We start from the raw sequence: 19,555 nt of genomic DNA on the forward strand, positions 1-19,555 counted from the left end.
TCCCTGGTGTGGGGATGGACAACCCATGCACACGTGTCTCTGTTGTGTTGCTCAGCATCACCCTGGATATCCCGGGCTGTTTGCTGGAAGGTAGCCACCCCTTTGGTGGTTACCTGGTTTCCCAGCAAACAAACTGGACTTCAAAGCCCCTGTCCTCGCACAGGGGCCAGAAAAAGCTCTCAGCGTCTTCCCCGTGAAGCTGAAGGATGCTTTTCCAGGGACGGGGATTTCTTTTCCTTCTTCACTGCCTTTGAAAGCCGCCTGCGGAGATGTGAAGCCAACACGTACCCAGGAGCGCCCCCAGGCATTTTTCCCCACTGAGGAGAAGACAAGAGCGGTGGCAGAGCCAGCTCAGCTCAGAAACCTGCCCCAGGCTGCCAGGAGGGCTTGCCCCAGGGCAGAGATCCACAAGGTCTCTGCTGTCAAGGAGGATTCATCTCCAGATCCCACCTCTGTCCCCATGGCAGGCAAAGTAAGGGAGCCTCACATCCCCCTGGCCCTGCAGCGCTCCCGGCTGAAGGCTGAGGAGAAGACCCTGGATTTTGAGTTTGAGGTGGTGGGTGCCCAGTTTAACCGACGGGGCCGCTACGCCCTGCGCCTCACCGTGGAGAACCCGCTGCTGCGGAGCTCCGGCGCCAGCGTCCAGCTCCGCATCAACAACGGGGAGGTCATCCAGGGCAGCACCGGCACCACCGACAGCCTTGAGCAGAGCGATCTCAACCAGATCTACTCCTTCCAGAGGAGGAAATTCACCTTTACCCTGCCCAGAGGTAAGAGGTTGGATGCCACGGGGATGGGCTGATGGCAGAGGTGACCCAAAGGCACGGCACGTCTCAGGCTTGCGGACCCCAATACCATGCTCATACCTTTGCCCCCACAACAAACCCCTGAGCTGGAGTCTAAGTGGTCTGAGCTTGGGGGGGTGGGGGGGTGGATGGGGCAGGTCTAGCTTGGAGAGTGGGGCCAACACCCCACCCAAATGCCCCCCAACCCAAGATCTAGATGTACCCAGGCTGGACAACCCATTTGCTAGCGTTCCTAGAGCAGAGCTGACTGGGGTTGTTGATAGATGAGCCCAACGAGATGCTCCTGGGACCACCAGCCCTCCTAAGCAAAGCTTCACACACACGCACACCCACCCCCAACACCGCTCCCATCAGGTTTCTGCAAGAACGACAAGAACCACGACGTGCGGCTCCACATCGAAGCCCTGCACTTCCCCGGGAGGGCAGAGAGGATGAGGAGGAGCAGGCAGGTGGGCGAAGCCTTCTTTGCCATCTACCCCCGCACCAACCAGCCCCGCATGAAGCTCTCCGCCGGGAAGGACGAGGACTGGTACCGCTACAGCGCCGTGATGGCTTTGCTGCGGGTGGGCAGCGAGCAGCCGGCCATGCACTGTGGCCGGTTGGCCTTCACCGCGTCCCTGCATGAGCACCGGCCACCCACCGCATCAGCTTCACCCCCACCGCTCCCCCCCAACACCCAGGAGGAGGACCAGCGAGTAGCAGGCACAGCCACAGCATCCCCGACCCCGAACATCCCTGTCCCCAGCCGCTCGCTCCGTACACCTGAGTCCGCTTACCACTCACTGCCCACCGAGGGCTGTGCCCGCTCCCCTGAGGTAGGACAACCCAAATTTGGTGGTGGGGGGGGAGTCAGAGAGCCCAGATTCGGGCAGGAGAGATGCAGTGTTCCAGCAAAATGAGAGCAGCCTAGGCTTGCTTAGGACAGGATTTGGCCCTAGGGTGGCTTGGTGGTCCCACATGGGCACCAGCTGGAGTAAAAGCAACAAGAGAGAGGTCTCTATGGCTTTCAGAGATGTTTTTGGTAAAACGCCACAGCCCTGCCTCAGTTTCCCCTCATTCAGCCCCCAGCATTGCTACGTAGAAGCCTGGGGCTTGTCCCCCACCTGCCACCAAAGTAAGTGACCCTCTTCATCCAGGTTAGGAGCAGACTGGGACAAGCTCAAGATGCAGGCAGGGTCCTGGCAAGACAGCAACCACCCAGTAAAGACAGTCCCACAGTCAAACCGTCCTCAGAGCTGTAGGAAAAGGTCCACGATGGGGTATTCACCTGGCTCTGCCCACCCCAGCATGGTCCAACGCAACATTAACCATCTCTCGCCATGCCCAAGAACTACACCATGCCCCAAACCTTACCCACAGCACGGTCAGAACCTCCAACCCACCCCAAAAAAACCCCTCACCTTACTGCCTGGCACAGGGCAGTCCCTCCAGCAGAAACCCCCCAAGAAGGATGAAGCTTCCCATCATCATCCTGCTCTTCTCTGCCTTACTCTTTTAAGGGCTGGGACCAACCAGGCCCCATCAGAGGCAGCTGGGCAGGGAGTCCTTATAAAGGATGGAAGGAGGGCTGAGCTGCTAAAAAGTTTATTAACGAGATAATTTTTTAAATGGGAATAGGTTTGTGTTTTCCTTCTTTTCTTTTCTTTTCTTTTCTTTTCTTTTCTTTTCTTTTCTTTTCTTTTCTTTTCTTTTCTTTTCTTTTCTTTTCTTTTCTTTTCTTTTCTTTTCTTTTCTTTTCTTTTCTTTTCTTTTCTTTTCTTTTCTTTTCTTTTCTTTTCCTAAGGCAGCTTGGGCTGTAGAGGAGCAATCCCTAGGGATGCACGTTGGGGGTTTTTAAGTCTAAAATAAGTGGTTTGGGGGCAGTTATGGCTGGTTTAGGGTGATCTGCCCTTGAAGGGTGGGGTCCTGAGCCCAAGTGGTAGAGGATGGAGCTGGGATGTGGGGGGAGATGGTATGGGGGGGGGCACTGGGTGGACTGGGAAAGGGATGACGGAGCCCAAAGCTGGGCTTTCAACCCCTTTCTCTTGATCCCAGAGGCTTCAGGCTGACCCTGCTCTCAGCTCCTCCCCTGAGCTGCCGGGTGACTCAGCAGATGAGCATCCTTCCTCCTCCTCCTCCTCTTCCTCGCTGCCTGCCCCAAGGCGAGCCCCGAGCAGCTTCCACCTCTCCTCGCCAGGCTACAGCCCGGATCTGGCCTCCTCGCCAGCGCAGGTGAGTGCCGCCGCTGGAGAAGACACCATCCTATATTAACAACGGAAGGCTATTATTCATAGCAGCTTCCCGTTAGAGCTTTGCGGTGCTGGAAAGGAGATGGAGGGGTGCGAGGGGGACACGGCCACCTCCATCCCATCCCCAGCTCAGCTTGGCTACCAGCGCTGCTCCCGCTCCCGTCCCCAGGCGGTGGACGGTGTCACCTAAAAGCTCTTAAAATGCCGACTGCGGGCATCCGGGGCTGACACGTCTTAAATAGTTCATCTTGCAGCTCAAATCTTGACTTCTAAAAACTACAGCAACCAGAGGACAGGGCTGACGCAGACACAGAGGCTGCACTTCTCTTCCTCGGTTGTGTTAAAAGCTGTCTAAATAAAGGACAAAAAAGAACCAACCCTTACCCCGGGGGCTCCGTTTCCTGCATCTCGCTATAAGAATAACACGTCCGTTGATGAAGATGTTGCCTACGCTGCTTTCAGAAGTGTCTCGCCCACCTGTGAAAACATTGCTGGACAAAGCTGGATTACGACACCGGAGATCGGATTGATCTCGCGAGCCCTCCCCAGGCATCCCTCTGGGCTCTCTTCTCCTTCCAAGGAGTCCCCCGTGTCCTTCAGCTGAGCTGGTGGGCGACCTGGGGACGGTGGGCTTCATGGCAAGGTCTTCTCCAGCCTCTGGGCCACCGGCAGACGCTGCTGGGAGGGATGGGGCTGGCAGCCCTTGGTCCCCCTGCCGTGGTGGGGAGGTGACAAGGGACCCTGTAGGTGGTGGCTTGTGCCCATGGTGCCATCACCAGAATGTCCTAAATGCTGGCCACGTGCTTCTTGGTCCTCAGGACCACGTTGGTGTGGCTGTAGGGTAAAAATTGGGTTGGCGTCCCTGTCCCCTGCGGCGCGGCCCTGCTGCAGGACATCTTCGTGCCTCGGTTCTTTCCCTTGTACAGCGTAAATGTGTTGCTGCCGGCTCCAGGGCACTTGGTCTATGTATTTCCCAGGAGTTCTGGGATGCTCGAGCCCTGCTGAGCCGCTCAGCCCCCATCAGCTGATTTTTTTTTTTCCCCCAAGCGGATGCACTATCCTTGCCCCGACCAGCCGAAAACGCTTATTTCGCGAGGCCTGATCGAGTTCGCGCCGCTAACGTCTAGCCGTAAAATTCTTGCCAGCTGCGGCGATCGATAGCAATCCGCTGGGATGGAGAGCGGGATGCGGAGCCGGGGCCGGGCGTAAGGCGAGGCATTAGCAAATGCAATTTTGCTCCTGGGCCCCCGGAGGGAATGCGATAAATCACCTGCTGCTGATGTCACCCGGCAAGTATTTGCCAGGATGGGTTTTCTTTAAAAATTAAAAAATGAGAGGTGGTGGTGGTGGTGAGATGTTGGCTCCCCGCCTTCCCGGGAGGGTTGGAGTGATGGAAAATGTGTTGGAGGGTGGCTGAGCTTTGGGTTATGGGGAAGGGGGATGGACCGGGTGGAGCTGGGAGGAAGTTTTAATCTCCAGAAGGTCTTCTGGGATGCTGAAACTATGGGAGTTGCTTGTCAATCTGGAGCTCCAGACTGACAGATCTCTTGGTGGTCCAAACCTGAGCATCTCAAAGCGTCGCATGTTGATCCTGGTGAAAGCGAACCCTAAACTGAAGTCTGAGAGCCTAAATATCTTCCTAAATTCAGGCGGGACTTGAGTGATCAGTAGCTTGGGGAGTCGGTAATGCCGGGGCATGGAGAGGGGGAACTTCAGAGGGGTGAGGGGTCCCACCACAGGGCTGCTGCTTGGACTGGTGTCCTGAGCAATCGAGATGCCAGGGGTGTTGCATCCATCCGTTTTGCTTTCCCAAATGGCAAAGACGTGAGGGCGCATCCCAGCTCGGGGGGGGGGAGCAGCTCCTTGACACCTCCTCCGTGCCGCGCATCTCATCTGCAGGACGGTGGGGCTGATGGATGGGCGCTGAGCTCCACCCCAAAGGCCAAGACAGGGGGGATAATGATTTTTCTCATCTCGCCGCAACCTGCGGATAATGTATTCCCAGGCACGAAGCAGGAGGCTCTGCTGCCTGTTCAAATGCCTCACGCGTGTCGCAGAGCCAGACGGTTCCCTTAATTGTCCCAGGACCTGGGCACGGCACCGAGTAGGTCGATAACGTGCCATGGATGATCTCTCAGTCGCTGGGATGGTTGAGGTTGAGCCTCGGAACTGTCAGCCCCAGGGATACCTCTTCCCCCAGCCTGAAGGATATTTTATGTTACACCAAGGAGGATGGAGGAGAGGGGACTGGGCTCACCAGGACCCCTGGGGACTTCGCACAGGGCTCAGTTAAGGGGAATCAACCCTCAGGTCAGCAAAAGACAGTCCGTTCCTCTAGGAACCATTCCCATTTCCCTTCCGGCAGGTCTACGCAGCGCTGGGGGGAAGGAGCCAGCTTTTGGAGAGCTCCTTGGCAGTTGGACTTGGTTGCGAGCCCACAGAAGATGGTTTGTTTCCAGTCTCCCCGAACCAGCTGGCAGCGAGGCGCCGGTCCCAAAACAGCAATCTGTTGCTGTCAGGGTACAAGGAATCGCAGCCTTTCGGCAGCAAACAAATGGGTTGGCGCACAGCTTGTGCTCCCGCTTGGTCTCGCTTGTTTACCAGGCTGCGCGAGCGCAGGGCTACCAGGCAGCTGGGTGAGACGCGGTTGGTGCTTCCCATGGTAAGCACACCCCGTCCACGGCCAGCTGTGACTTGAGAAGCTTCAACAAGGCCGAAAAAACGGGACCAAACCCGCTCCTGGCTCCGCTTACGCTGTGTTTTATCCCTTCGGTTTCCCCGTGGAGCGAAACAGCTTCCCTAGCAAAGCGCGGGCGCGAAGTGACTTGGCGTAACGTAAATCACGGGGACGAGCAAAGAAGTTCCCCAGGAGAGGTTGGACTAGATGATGTCCAGAGGTCCCTTCCAAACCCTGACCGTTCTGGGATTCTGCGAATAAGGCTCACCTTTATTTTTTTTAAGCAGGATGCAAAAACTAAAGCAGTGGACTCCTCAAGCACCGAGTGTATTTCGGGCATGGCTGAAATACACCTGGCTGCGGCGAGGGGCACGGTTTTGGGCCGAGACATTGCATTTCTGTCCATCTGCAGCGGTAGGATGCTTTTACGCCGGGACGCGGATGCCCTCGCCATGTGCCCCATCTCGCTGAGCGATGATGGTGGATAAAAGCTTCTGTCTTCCCATCACCGGAGCGACAACGCTGGGGCAGAGGTCTCCCTTAGCGGGTGATGGATGGCGCGTGTCTCCCGTCTGTTGTGTCCCCCCCCACCCCGGCCGGCTTATCCATCACTCATCCCGATGACAGTGGCCGTCACAGGGAGGGTGGCAGGGGTCTAGCCCGCCGCCCCGACGCCGGGGTGAGGGGCTGGAGCTGCCACGACTCCGCTCAAAGCCCAATGAGGCTGAAAAACAAACTTTGCCGGCAGGGCTCGCTCCGGGACGCGGGCAAGATGAATCGCGCCGCTCGGGCGAGCAATTTGTAGGGCTTTTGAAAAGCTGTCAGCCCCCGGGGAGGAGCGCGCCTTGACGGGTTCATCGGGGACTTTGCTTTCCTCCCGTAGCGCCCCGGCTCTCGCGGCATTCCTTGATCATCCCCGTTCCGTGCCGGAGGGAGCCGCCGGCAAAAGGGAACCTGAGGCAAATGGCTTTGGGGTGCTGCTGCTGGTGTAGCTCCGATTTACTGAAAGACGAGTTGATTTTGGTTGGGTTTTTGGGTTTTTTTTTTTTGAGTGTGAAAATGTACGTTGTGTTGCAAGGAAAACTATATCCCCTATCATAACGTCGGGGAGCTGAGGCTGCCCGGCTTGGTCCAAAAATCCCGTTCTCCGCACTCTTCTCCCTGCCCGGGTGGAGGTCTGGCACGGCAACGGGGCAACTCCCATTTTCTTAGCTAAAAGGAGGGGGGGGGGGAAAAAAAATAAAAATCTTCTCGGCTGGAGGAGACGGAACCTCGAGAGGTTTTTCCGAGCTGCTCCTTGATTTGCTGGGCTGTAAAGCAGAAACTCTTTGGATGCTCAGAGGGAAGGCAGGCGGGAGGAGCGGCTGCTAGCTCTAATTCCCGCAATTTAAGTCATCATGTCCCTTTAAGTGTCAGATAACTGCCTTGACGAGAAAAGCAAATGGGGTTAAAAAGAGAAAATTGCTCCATTTTAAGAGGTGCGGAGGGGGGGGGGGGCGGGGGGAGAAATTGCACTGCTGCCACTGATAAATATAGAAAGTGTAAAACTCTCCTAATGGAGCAGCCGAGGCGGCGCTGGGCTGCCGGCCCATTTAATTATTTGACAGGTGAATTGGGAGTTTTCGACATAAATGGAAGGAAAATGAATTTTGGCAATTTTTAACCCAAAGGGATTCCCGGCCGGCGGCAACGGGGCTCCCCGGAGGAAATCGGTTCGGAGTCGGCATCCCTGCACATGCCAATGGGGGAGAGCATCCTCCCCTCCCTCCCGCCACCCCGAAACCGCCCTGTGATCTCTAATGAGCTCCCGCAGGGTCCCCTCGAGGAAACAACTTGCTTAAAAATAATAATAATAATAAGAATATATCAAGCTCGGCCTGAATCCGAGGTAAAAAAGTCCTCTCCTCCATCCCTGCTGCTGAATGGGAAATGGGAAAAAGCCCTCCCCCGGCACTGGGGGTTACTGGGGGAGGGCTGATACCATGAATAAAAAAAAAAAAAAAAAAAAAAAAGAGTATTTTGCTTTCCTGCATCGCTTTTCTTTCCTCCAGCTTTCGTTTTGCCGGGGATGTATGAAAGGGCTGGAAGCGCTGGGGGGTTTTGGCCTCGGAGGACGGTTCGGACCCGCCGCGTCTCGAAGGTGTTGGGAAATACCCTTCGTGACGCTACGGTTGGGTCGGTTTCCAAAAGGAGCTGGGGCCGCCGGTGGAGCTCAAGTTCGTCAACCATATGGCTGTTTATCTTCGGGCTGTGTTTTGAGCCGCGCTTGCCAGAGTCTGGAGCCGTTACCGGGGTTGGGGAGGGAGGAGGACGCGCTCGCGTAGCTCCTAGAAATGGTAACCGTGTGCGCGCCGGCTCCTTTCATTCGGGAAGCCGCTGGCTGCTCCTTCGCCTTGAGCGCCCACCTCCGCCTCATCCTAAAAGCTGGTTTTCGAGGGAAACGTTATAAAAGGGGGCTGTGTTCTCCTCCCATCCCCTGCTCGGAGGCAACAGGGCGCAAAAAAATTCAGCGTTCTTTGAGCAAAAAGAAAGCACCCATGGCCGCACCCGGCAGGATAACACCTCCTCCCCCCCCCCCGTGCTGAGTCAGCAAACCCTGGATGAGCCCCTCATTGCTTTGAAGGGGCGGCAACCCGCCGCCATCGCATCCCTGCTCGAAGGACCACGGGTGCGCGGCTCGGTGCTCCTCTCCCACGGGTGGGAGGAAGGAGAGCGCTGATACCGTTTTAATCCACCTTTTAACTGTAATTGCTTTTGGCCGGCTCCCCCGGAGCTTGTTCCGGGCGCCGCGTTTTTTCCCGGCTCGATTCGCTCTCCTTGTTTTGCTCATCGGAGACAGGCCGGGGCCTGTGTCATGCCGGCTATGCATTAATAGAGCCTCAAATGAGATTTCACAGCCTCAAATCTGATTAGCGCCGAGGCTCCGGTTGCTTCGGAGAGAGGGGCAGGCAGACGAGGAGCCGTGATGCTGAAGGGGGGGGGGGGGGGCGAGGAGAGTTGCAAACCCATAGGGATGTGGGATGTCACGCTGTACCCTAACACCCCGGGGCTTGCGGGGACCGCCGCGGAGCCTGGGGACGTGGGGACAGCAGGGCATGGTGCAGCCGGGATGCAACGCGCATCCCACCCCCAAAACCCCCGGAATTCGGGATGCTTAAAATTATCCCTGGCGCAGCGCGTTGGTCTGGGTGAAGGAGCCGCGTCCGCTCCCCCATCAGCGGCGGAGTCCTCGCTGGGCTGCTCGTGAGCCCGTATTTCGCCCCATTTTGCTGCCTGATGACGCGTAAAATCCCCCTCTCCATCCCGCGTCCCCCCGTGTCCGGAGGTGCCGTGCTCCCTCGCTGCCCGTGGCGGAGCCCATCGGCTGCTCGCCCCCGTTATCAAGAGATGCTCTGCGGTGTCCCGGCGGCTCTTGGCGTGCTCTCACGCCCCAGAACCCCGTGGTTGAGCCCTGAGAGGTGGCCGGCTCTGCTGGGGTGTCCCAAGGGACAGCATCCTCGGGCTGGCCTGGCTCTGGGATGTCCTCTCCCCGCTCCAGCCCTACCTCGTGTTCAGAGCCGTCGTGGCGCTGCGCTGGAGGTGTAACCCACGGCCCGATGCTGCCGCTTGTTTAAAAGCCAAGCGGCACTATATTTCTGGGCTGTCAGGGGAGGGGAAGCGGCTCGCCGGTGGTTAGCGGCCGTAAGGAGGCTTGAAAGGAGCCTGGGGAGACATCACATAGGAAAACTCACGCCGGCCCCAAGTCCATCTTCACTCGCGGAGCCTACTCTTATTTTATGGCGTCTCAGGAGGAGGATAAAGCTGACACATTCCCAACAGCCGCTCATAAATCGCCGGGGGCAGGGAGGAGCTCGGAGCTGCGGATGTTCCCCGCCGTAGAGGAGCGCATCCCCGTGCCGGTAGCATCATCGCTCCCGGTTTTAGCCGGGGCTGGCTATGAAGGAGCAGGAGGGCGCTAGTCCTTCCGTGGTAGGGCAAAAGGCTGGTGTCTTCTGCAGAGCAGCGGTGCATCGTCCCAAGGAGCGCTGGCAGGGCTGCGTTTGGGGGTTGAGGAGGTGAACGCTGCAGCCCCAAGCGCTCACCTCTGGTCTGGTGCCGTCCGACGCGTGGGAGAAACCCGAATTCAAGGAGCAGCCTGCAAGCGCCCACCTTCTGCAAGGGGGAAAATGCAGCTGTGCTCTCCAGCTGTGGGTAGGGGGCGAGCCGGGATGGAGGAGCCCACTTGCTCCATGGTGGTGTCATGGCTGGAGGTCGCCGCTGGCTCTCAGCCCGGGCTGCCCTCCCCGAAATCCGCTCCGGGCTCTTGAGGCTATTTATGTCTTGTCAGCCCGCGGCCAGAAGCAATTTAATCTTGGCCGGAGCGCCGCTGTAGAAGAAGCTGTCTGGGCCCCGGCACTTCTTTCGAGATGATGAAGAGTTGATAGAAAAAACCAAAACAAATTACGACGGCGGGCGGCTCAGGCGCCGTTAATCAACTTCCCCGCCACTGGTGCAAGCGTGAATAATTAAGAATCAGCATTGAGGATGCTTTAAGGGCGGCTTGGGGTTAAGGCGTTGGGTGGGATGGGGGCGTTGGATTGCATGAGATGCTCGAGATGCTCTGCAGGAGTCGGCGACGCTCCAGGGGACCTCAAAATGTTTTTAAGACGTGGTGACCCCTACCTGAGACCTTTGGGGATATGGGAACGTTATTGTTTCTCCGCCTCCGCAAGCTACACGTTCCAAATTCCTGGATTTGGCAGGGATGGGGAATTTTTCCTTCCCGCTGAGTAAAGAGCCGCAAAACAAGCGTGGGCTCTACCTGGAACCGCCGGCACCCGCCTTAATGGAAGAAATACTGAATTTCCTCCTGGCTTTGAATAATAACTGGGGTGGGGGTTTTTGGTTTTTTTTTTGTTTTGTTTTTTTTTTTTTATCCAGTAGTTAATCACAACCTCGCTGAGGGCTTCAGCTACCGGTTGCCTGCAAAGCCTGGCATTGTTCACGCCCGCTATTTTTAAAAACCTTTTGTTCCCCCGCTGGGTTTTACTTAGCTTAACCGCTCGCGAATTTGCTGTTGAAGCCCCTCGTTAATTATCGCGCTGGAACCGTTTACAAGGGGTAAAACGTACGTGGTTTTCCAGAGATATGGAAATATATATGGCGGGTAGGGAGGGGGGTGCTGAGAAAGCTGGTTCCGTTAGATGCAACGCGGCAGGAGAAAATGCGGGGGAAATGTTCCCAAAATAGTGATCTGGAGCTGTGAATAGGGGTGCGGGGTGGGATGCTGATCCAGAGAGAGTCTTGGAGTCCCCCCAGAGTAGGGCTCCACCGGCGAGCGCGGAGGCGGCCGCGCGATTCAAACGCCGGCTGGAATTCCTCTGGATTGGGTTTGTAGTCAGTATTTGGGGGTGCAAATACTCACCAAAACCCCAGAGCCGGAGCCTGAACAGATGTTTTGCGGAAAGAAGGGGGTCTCCGGGGAGAGCATCCCTGCCCGCGCATCCGTCCGTGCTTCCCGCCTGCAGATGCAGCCCCCTGCCCCTTCAAAGCCCTCCTCGCCCTCCCGCCGTGATGCCGCTCGTGTCGATACAGCCCCCAGGGCTCTTAAACCCTCTTCCATCCCGCAGTTTGCCCTCATTGCCGATGCCTGGATGGGGCGAAATCATGAATTTATTTTGGTTTTTTTTTTTTTCTTTCAGTATAGCGTCTATGCTCATCCACATCCCCCTCTCCTTTTTCCCTTCCTCTCTGGAAAAGCCTTGGGAAGGCATCAGGGCTTGCCGTGCTGTGATTTTGGAGGAGGTGTAGGGAGAGCTGGGGTGCTCTCAGGGTGCGGAGCGGCTCTGGCTGCCAACGGGGAGAGCCTGGGCCCGTGGCGGGGGGGTCACTTGATGGGTATCATCTCACATCAGGTCAAGAAACCCTCTAATTTCCTCTCTCCATCACCATCGCTGGGGGGGGGGAGGGGATAACTGCCACGGAGCTGGAGCCGGCGTGGGATGGGGATCCATCCCCTCGCATCCGCTCTGCAGGTTGGGGGGATCCCCCCCCCCCCTTCTTTCCTTGTTTCAGCTCCTTCGGTGCCGCTTTTTGGCTGTGACGGACGCCGAGCCCGAAGGGGCAGAAGGATGCAGGGAAGGGTTTGCTTTTCGGGGGGGGGAGCTGAAGGGGTACAAGGGTGGGTTTTATTCCCTCGTGAGCCCCAGCGCTACGAAATATTAGCCATGCTGGCCGGGATGGCGGCACGGCGAGGACGCAGCCGGTGGGGGACGGCGCCGTCTCTCACTTGGATGGGGTGTGATGGGCACAGGGACGGTGTCATCGTCCGTCGTCCCGTCCCCCCCCCGCCTTGGGTGAGGAGTGGCAGCTTGTGGTTCTGCTGCTCCTTATCACATCAGCTGGTGGGAATTAATGAGCCGGGGAGGGGGGAGCTGCTGTGTTCCCCCCACCTTTTTCTCCCCCCTCCTGCATTGGGCTGAGATCCCAATTCCTGCGGAGTCCCTGTAAATTACAGAGATGCCTGGGCTGGCGAGAAGGGGGAGCAGGGGGGCGGTGGGGCCGGGGAGGGGGGGGTTGTTGACAGGTCAGAGGGCTACGGGGAAAACGGAGGGGCTTTAGATGGTTAATCCTTGTTTTGGTGACCAGGCTTGGGGTCTTTGGTTGGACTGCAGTGTAGCTTGGCCCCCACGGGACCACCCTAAGCAGGGATGCCGGGCTGGTTTCACCCCATGCAGGATGCTCTCGTGCTGCTGGGTGTCCTCCCAGAGAGCCTGGCACCCGTTGTGGCCCTGCCTTGGTGCGGCGACATCCATGGTGACACCAGGGACAGGGAAGAGGCAACTGTGATGGGGATGTGCCAAGGACGTCATCTCCCCGGCTTGTTATCCCCCATCCAGGCTCTCAGCATCGAGCAAAGGTCTTGGGGACCGGCTTGGGTGATGGAGACGTGGTTTCCCCAGCTTGTTCTCCCTCATCTGGGCTCTCAGCATGGAGCAAAGGTCTTGGGGGCCGGCTGGGGACACCATCTCCTCAGCTTGTTCTCCTCCATCCAGGCTTTCAGCATTAAACAGGGGTTGCGAGGACAGGTTTGGGTCATGGGGGTGTGCTGGGGACATCGGGTCCCCCAGCTGGGTTCTCAGGATTGAGCTGGGGCTGTGGGGATGAGGTTGGGTGACAGGGACGTGCCTCAGCTTTTCAGGAGCAGCCAGTCGCTCCCCACCTTGATGTGTCTCCCGCTTGCTCCCGGCAGGTATCCAAGTCCCCCGCCGGGACGGAGGAGCCCAGGCATGAACCGGTGGCGTGTGGAGGACACGTGGCCCCTGTGGGGAAAGAAACCATCACCGTCACCGTCCACAGTGCCAGCAACCTGCCAGCCACACGGGAGGGCCGGGTGCCGTGGCCGTACGTCATTGTGTGAGTACCCAGCATCCGCGAAGGGGGACAACGGAGATCGTGGGGACACGGCAAAAGGGTTTAGTAGTTGTCGCCCTGTTACTAACTCTTTGTGAGCCTCGGGAAGGGAGAAAACCTCTTTAGCGGCGACACACAGAACCGTCACCTCCATGGCATGGTCGGTGCTGGGAGAGGAGCCGGGACTCCTCGCTGAGATGGGGGACGGCAAGGGACGGGCACCGGGACGTCGGGAAGAAAGCAGTCCTAATATTGAAAGTATAAAACGATGTCAAAGAATCCACAGGGTAACGCTGCCTGGCTTTCCAGATGATATCACAATAAATAAAAGAGCGTTTTAATAAATAAAACAGGATGCTTGGGTAAGGAGAACTTGGCTCCTCCTGCATTATGCATGTGCCAGGGGACTCAATTAGCCGGTCAGGCTTTGGTCTGTGTTAAGAGGGAGACCGCCCCGCTCGGCGCGGCTGCGGGGTGAGCCTGCGATCCTAAAGAACCCTTCCAGCAGGCAGAGAGGTTTCGGCACCGCTTCGCTGGAAAAAGGGGGAGAAAGGGGCTGGCGGTGGCTTCGGAGCATCGCTTGGCTGCGGAGTTCGGTTCCTCCGGGGCATTTCCCCGGGGCAGTGCCAGGCAGGAGGGTACCCAAGCGGTACGAAAGCCTGTAAACATCTTCTCTGCAAGCACGTAGAGCAAACTGTTGCTTGCCGGGCGTTTTCCAACGTAGAAACCCCGAGCTCTGTGGTGAAGCGGGTGCCAAGGTCTGTCGGCGTGGCACAAGAATGCCCGGTGGACACCCCGAAGGCTTCCTGAGCGGGAGGGATGTGAGGCTCCATCGCGGGGACAGCGTCTGTCGGGGTTTAGGGGCTGGCTGGCACCTGCAGCCCGGTGGGAGATGGTTGGTATGTGGGCTGGCAGCCCCCACCGCCGCCTCTCCATCACCCCTTCTCCTCTTTCCCGCTCCCCACCCCGGCAGCCTGAGTAACTCCACCGCAGGAGTTGTCTCTATTTCCATAAACCAATTATACCCAGATAATCTCGGGAGATTTAAACATCAATATCCTAAATGATAGCACGAGGGTGGCGTGTGATTGTTGCGTCTCTCTTTACATTCTGGTGCTGCTCCATCACCGCATTGCCATGGTAACAGGGGAGTGATGGAGGGGAGGGGAGGGTGGTATTAGGGATGCAGGACACATGAGGGGCCTTTTAGTAACCATAGTGAGGGAGCCAAGGCAGAAGGGAATCAGTTATTGTTTTTCAGGGCACTTGCTATTGAAGGAGAGTAGCATGTTGCAGTTAAAAGGTGGGTTTTTACGGACGGGAAGGAGAAGCGGTGGGTGGATGGTGCCGGTGAGGGACCTGGTGGCCGCCCATTCCCCCGAAGCGGCTGGGTACCACCAGCGGAGCCAGCCTGAGCTCAAACTGCCAGCACCCAGAGCATCACCCCCTCCAAAATCAGGAGTGGGACGGGAGGAGAGAAGCGATACCACTCACACCGCTCCTTTTTTTGGCTCTGCCCCGGTCGCTTGCGCCCAGACTCAGCATCTCACCGCGCTCCGTAGCCGTGCGCGTCGCTTCCAGCTCTCGGCGCAGAGGATTGGGGAGGATTGGCTTAGCAGAGTGAATCTAAAAGACCTCAAGCATCCCGACGGGCTTGGGCTCATCCCTGCCCTGGGAGAGGATAGGGCTCCTCCTCAGGGGATGCTCCGGGGACCAGGCAGCGGCTCGGCTCTGCTCCTCATCCTCCGAAGGCTGAGCAAATCCCTCCCGCTCCCTGGTTTTAGGGGTACCCGTGGGTTTGCTCTGCATCTCCCTTTCACTCCCTTCGCTCACGCAGATGAATTGCTCCCGGACGGGCGCGATGCGGGGCTGACCTTGGCGCGCCGCAGCCCAGGTGTGTTTGCAATTAACGGCACAAAGCGCCCGGCTCCGGCCGGCGTCTCCTCTCCATTGAGTACCGCAGGCGGGCGAAAATAACCTCCTCGCTTCTTCCTTTCCGCTCTTCAGCGCCGAGAGAAGAAACTCAAGGTCGCTGCTGAATGCGCCGCCTGCTCCCAGCCTGGGGGGATGGGGGGCTCCCATGTCCCCACCCCCCCCCCGCCTGCCAGCTTGCCTGCGCAGGCAGCGGTCCCCGTCGTGGTACGGATGGGATGCTCCACCTGGGAAGGGGTTAGGGTCTTCCTGCTTTTGGCTCTTCAACGTGCCCCAAAAATAACCCAGGGGCTCAGCTGATAACTCCAAAGTAAGGGAAGGTGGGAAGCGGGACCAAGAAGGGTTTTTTTTGGGGGGTCCCCCTCCTCGCCCCAGCACCCAGCTTAGGTCACGGTGGGATGAAGATGGCCCATCCCAGGGTTAGAGGGTCAGGAGCGATGTAAAAATTGGCTTTCGTAAACGAGAGGGGAGATTATAATTCTTCCTTTCTCCTTCTGAATCTTTTCAAGACTTGCTCTTACACCGCTGTGATTGATTTACCCCAATTATTTTCCCCAAACTACCCCCTCCACCCCCCCCCAACCTCAGCGCCGAGCACCGCGGGGGTGCGTGGTGGTGATGGGAGGTGCCTTACCTCTGCGGGGATGTCGGCCCCGAGAAATAACTCACCCCGTAGAGTTAATAACTTATAACGCCGGATAAATAAATATTGACAAGGGTTGGGCGCAACCCTTCAGCTGGGCACCCGGGTGTCACGTGCAGCGGGGTGGCCGCGTGACGCTGTCCCCAGGTACTCTAACGGAGACGTTGATGTACGATAACTCCCCCGGGGGCGGCCGTCTTTATCTTTTATCTTTAGCTTTTAGCTCAGCGGTGGGTGGCTTACGCATCCCCCCCGCACGGCAGAGCCGAGCGCCTGCCCCCGAGCGGGCGGGGAGGGATGCGGAGCAGCAGAGGAGCATCTCTTGGTCCACCCCGGCCATGTCCCACCCCAAAAGCATGCGATCCCGCAGGCGGCTTCCCGCAGCGCCTGCTCGCTCGATGCCCAGTCTCCTGCCCCACCAGCGGGGCCGGAGCTGGCTGGGATGAGAAGGAGACATCAAACCACCTCCGCTCTCCACCGTTCCTGCTGCCCCCGGCCTCTTCGTTTGATTTGGAAGCGCATCCCCGTGTGTTGTGCTGTTGTGAGTTGTTTCCTCCCCCTCCTCCTCTCCCCACTTCACAGCTCTTTTTGAATGCTCTCTGGTCCTTAGGCAAGTCTATAATGAAGGGGGCCCAGAGCAGGCGGTTCTCACCCTCCTCCTCCTCCTCTTCTCACCACCCCCCCAGCCCAGGTCTGGCTTCATTCGGACTCCGAGCACGTTGCTGGGAGAGCAATCCCCCACAGAGCTCATTACTGGAGAGCCGATTTTCTTCCAGCCCTTCCACAACGGTGCCAGCCCAATGCTAATTCCCACTTGCCAGAGCCGGCTGGCTCGGCTCCGTCTCCGTGGGATGCAGGTGGGCTTCTCCGGTGGGGAAGGGGACATGTGGGAGATGGGAGAGGAACGTGGGACATGGATGCAGCGTGGTTGAAGGGCTGTCAGACCGTTCTCTTCAGCGAGGAGAGGGAATGGAGGTCTTGCAAGCGTAGAGCATCCTCCCATCCGGCTGGGATGAACCTTCTGGGTCCCACCACCACCTGGAGCTCACCCCACAGCTGGAATTCTCTTCTTTCCCCTAGAATTGGGGTCTCTAGCTCCCTGGAGGTGGCAAAGTGCCACCGTCTGCTCTCAGTCACCGCAGGGCTCTGATAACCCCTTCCTAAGAGCTGTGTTGGCTCTGCTCCATCAAAAGCCTTCCTGGAGGAGACCGCACCGGACACTTTATCATCTTGATATCCAGGAGCAACCCATCGTCAGGGCTGGGGCATCTGTGCGACGTTGGTCTGATGCCACTTCACTGTCCCTCCTTCACCCCGTGCTTGGGGGGTGGACGGGATTTGAGGTCCCCACGTCACCAGGTGGTGGGACTCTTGCCACGGTCTTGGGCCTCCTAGGAGAGCAGCAAGCGCCTTGCTGGGCAGCGGAGACCCCCTAAAAGATCTGCCACCCCCCCCTAAATGGGGGGGGGGGGGGGGCGCTATTATCGTTAGCCAAGCTCATGAGTAATTGATGATCGATTGATAAAAATGGGAGGAACAACCCCAAACCAGCCCTGATGGTGATGGTCCTGCACCAGCGTGGATGAAGAATTACCTGGGGCCTGTAGCCGCAAACACCACTGTAATTATTGCTCAGCCTCGTTATGTGCTGAGTTTAATGACGGCGGTCGTTAACATTCAATCTTCTCTCTCCTTTCCCAGCAGCCTCCTCCCTGTCCCTTCATCGATACGGCCGGATAATTAGCCTCCGGGGTCTGAAATAGCCTTTTTTGGATAAAAGGGGCTGCAAACCCCATTACTTGGAGGAGGGTGCTCAGCAGGATCGGGCAACCAGGAGTAAAACCACCCCTTGCAGGGTGGGGTGGCCGCTGTTAGATACGCCGAGCGGGGTCGGTGCTCATCCCTCTCCCAGGAGTAGCTCTCTGCTGGCATATTCCCTTTCCTCCCCCAGTAACCAGCCTGTCTTGCCTTCCTTTTCGTCCCAGTGAGACCAGCGGAGGGGATGAGGAGCAGCCAGAGGCGCAGGCCACCCACGCGTCCCCGGTGCCCACCCAAGCACCCACCTGGGAGGAGGAGGTGACAGTGGAAATGGATGCTGGAGATGCACGCTGGGCAGGTGAGAGCGTCAGAGGACCATGGGGACGGGGACACCGAGGACTGGGACATTGATCTCATTCCCTAAAATGGTCAATTTTGGGATATTAGGGAGCCCATGCTCTGAAGGACCCAACCAGCACCCAGGCAGAGGGTGGCCGCGATGGGGACGAGCTGTGCCCTGAGCCCTGTGTGGCTGTGGTGGCTTCAGAGTAGGACCAGGAGGGACGTGCCCCCAGATACGGTGCTGCACGATGGGGCAAACGATGGTGCCGAGCTCTGGGTGGTCTCCAAAGCATCCCACGGGAATCGGCATCAGAGGGGAGCACCCCAAATCTTTCCCCAGCTGCCATCCCAACCCCAACACCTCGTATGGGTTGGACGCACATCACGATGCTGTTACTCCCAACGCAGGGCTGGTGAAGCTGTAATTGTAATAAAACTCCTGGCATTAAGGGCCGGGATTTGATTCTAATCACATCCTTGCAAAACAAACTGTGGGAGCCAATCTTCCCATCGCACCTAATCCCATTAGGCCCTGACCTAAATGAAACTGAGGAGCTTTTGATGTACTTTGAACCTGCCCCGGTGCGGTACCGGGAGAGACACGAGGAGACCTGATGGCACCTCTGGCCCCATTCGTCTGCCTCCCAGCATCCCCCCAGATGTTCGGAGATGTTCATCCCCTAGAAGTTTGGAGATATCTGCTCCCCTAGATGTTTGGAGATGTTCATCCCCCAGATGTTTAGAGATGTTCACCCCCCAAGATGTCCAGAGATGTTCATCCCCCAGATGTTTGGAGTTGTTCATCCCCTAGAAGTTTGGAGATGTCCACCCCCCAAGTTGTTCAGAGGTGTTCATCCCCCAGATGTTCAGAGATGTTCACCCCCCGAGAGGTTCAGACCGGAGCTGTCATTTCCAGGCACTGCTCGCACCTTTTCTTGTCCAGAAGGATGGATTCCACCGGCAGGGCTGCCAAACGTGGTCGATCATCGGTGATGACCAGCAGCAAAGCCACTTGTCTCTCTCTCGACCCCAGAACACTTTTCCTCGTGCTCTTTCCACAAGGGACCAGGAGAAAAAGACAACCTCAATATAAATCGAGCACTTGCTGAAAAGCACAGGCTTGGGAAAGGGTGGTCCATGCCCTTGCCTGGTCCATCATCTTCCTTTTGGGGACATGCAGGACCTGTGGCATCGCCAGGTTGGCCAAGCAGGAGTTAAGGCGGGTGCCTCGGCGCTGTCATTAAGCTGGGGGAAGGGAAGCCCAAGTCTTGATGGCAGCATAAAGAGAGGGCGGTTTTCCCTTCCATCAGCTCCTTTTTTTTTTTTCTTTTTTTTTTTTTTGATAAAAGGCTCCTGCTCGTGCTTGTCAACTAAATTGCAGCTTTGCTTGAAATTAAGGGAAGAGCCGGGGGTGCCAGCACCCACGGGGGTGATGCTGCAGCGATGGGGGACAGATGGGGACCGGGAGAGGGTAGATGCCGTGGTGGCAAGTGTCTGCAAAACCCACCGGTGGGCTACGGGCTGACCCCGGGAAGGCTCAGGGCAGGATCGAACCCCCCCCCCCGGCAGCTGAGCGGGGTGGGCTGGGGCCAGGGAGGCAGATTAGATGGATATCAGTGGGAAATCCCGGCTTCTCAAATGGGAATCTGAGCTGCGCCGGTGCCGGTTGCTCACGGCTTTCGCTTTCTTGGGGACGCCTGGGACACGCTCTCCATGGCTCCTCAGGATGCGTGCGTGTGTGCGCGCGCATATAATCCCAGGACTGGTTAAATCCTGC

The 19,555-nt window shown here is 57.8% G+C and overlaps 1 protein-coding gene across 1 annotated transcript in view; it reads left to right on the top strand.

The window, feature by feature from the left end:
• Positions 1-460: 460 nt before the first annotated feature.
• CCDC33 (coiled-coil domain containing 33) overlaps positions 461-19,555 on the top strand; it is a gene marked incomplete at both ends in the record, with an annotated part of 45,356 nt that continues 26,261 nt past the window's right edge. Inside the window, 5 exons of the mRNA XM_082488934.1 lie at positions 461-770; positions 1,161-1,621; positions 2,841-3,017; positions 12,943-13,106; positions 17,664-17,794. Coding sequence (XP_082345060.1) covers positions 461-770; positions 1,161-1,621; positions 2,841-3,017; positions 12,943-13,106; positions 17,664-17,794 — 1,243 coding nt within the window. The remainder of the gene's footprint in view (positions 771-1,160; positions 1,622-2,840; positions 3,018-12,942; positions 13,107-17,663; positions 17,795-19,555) is intronic.

This window comes from Vanellus vanellus (genome assembly GCF_965231255.1).
Source record: "Vanellus vanellus genome assembly, chromosome: 11".
NCBI classification, from domain to species: domain Eukaryota; kingdom Metazoa; phylum Chordata; class Aves; order Charadriiformes; family Charadriidae; genus Vanellus; species Vanellus vanellus.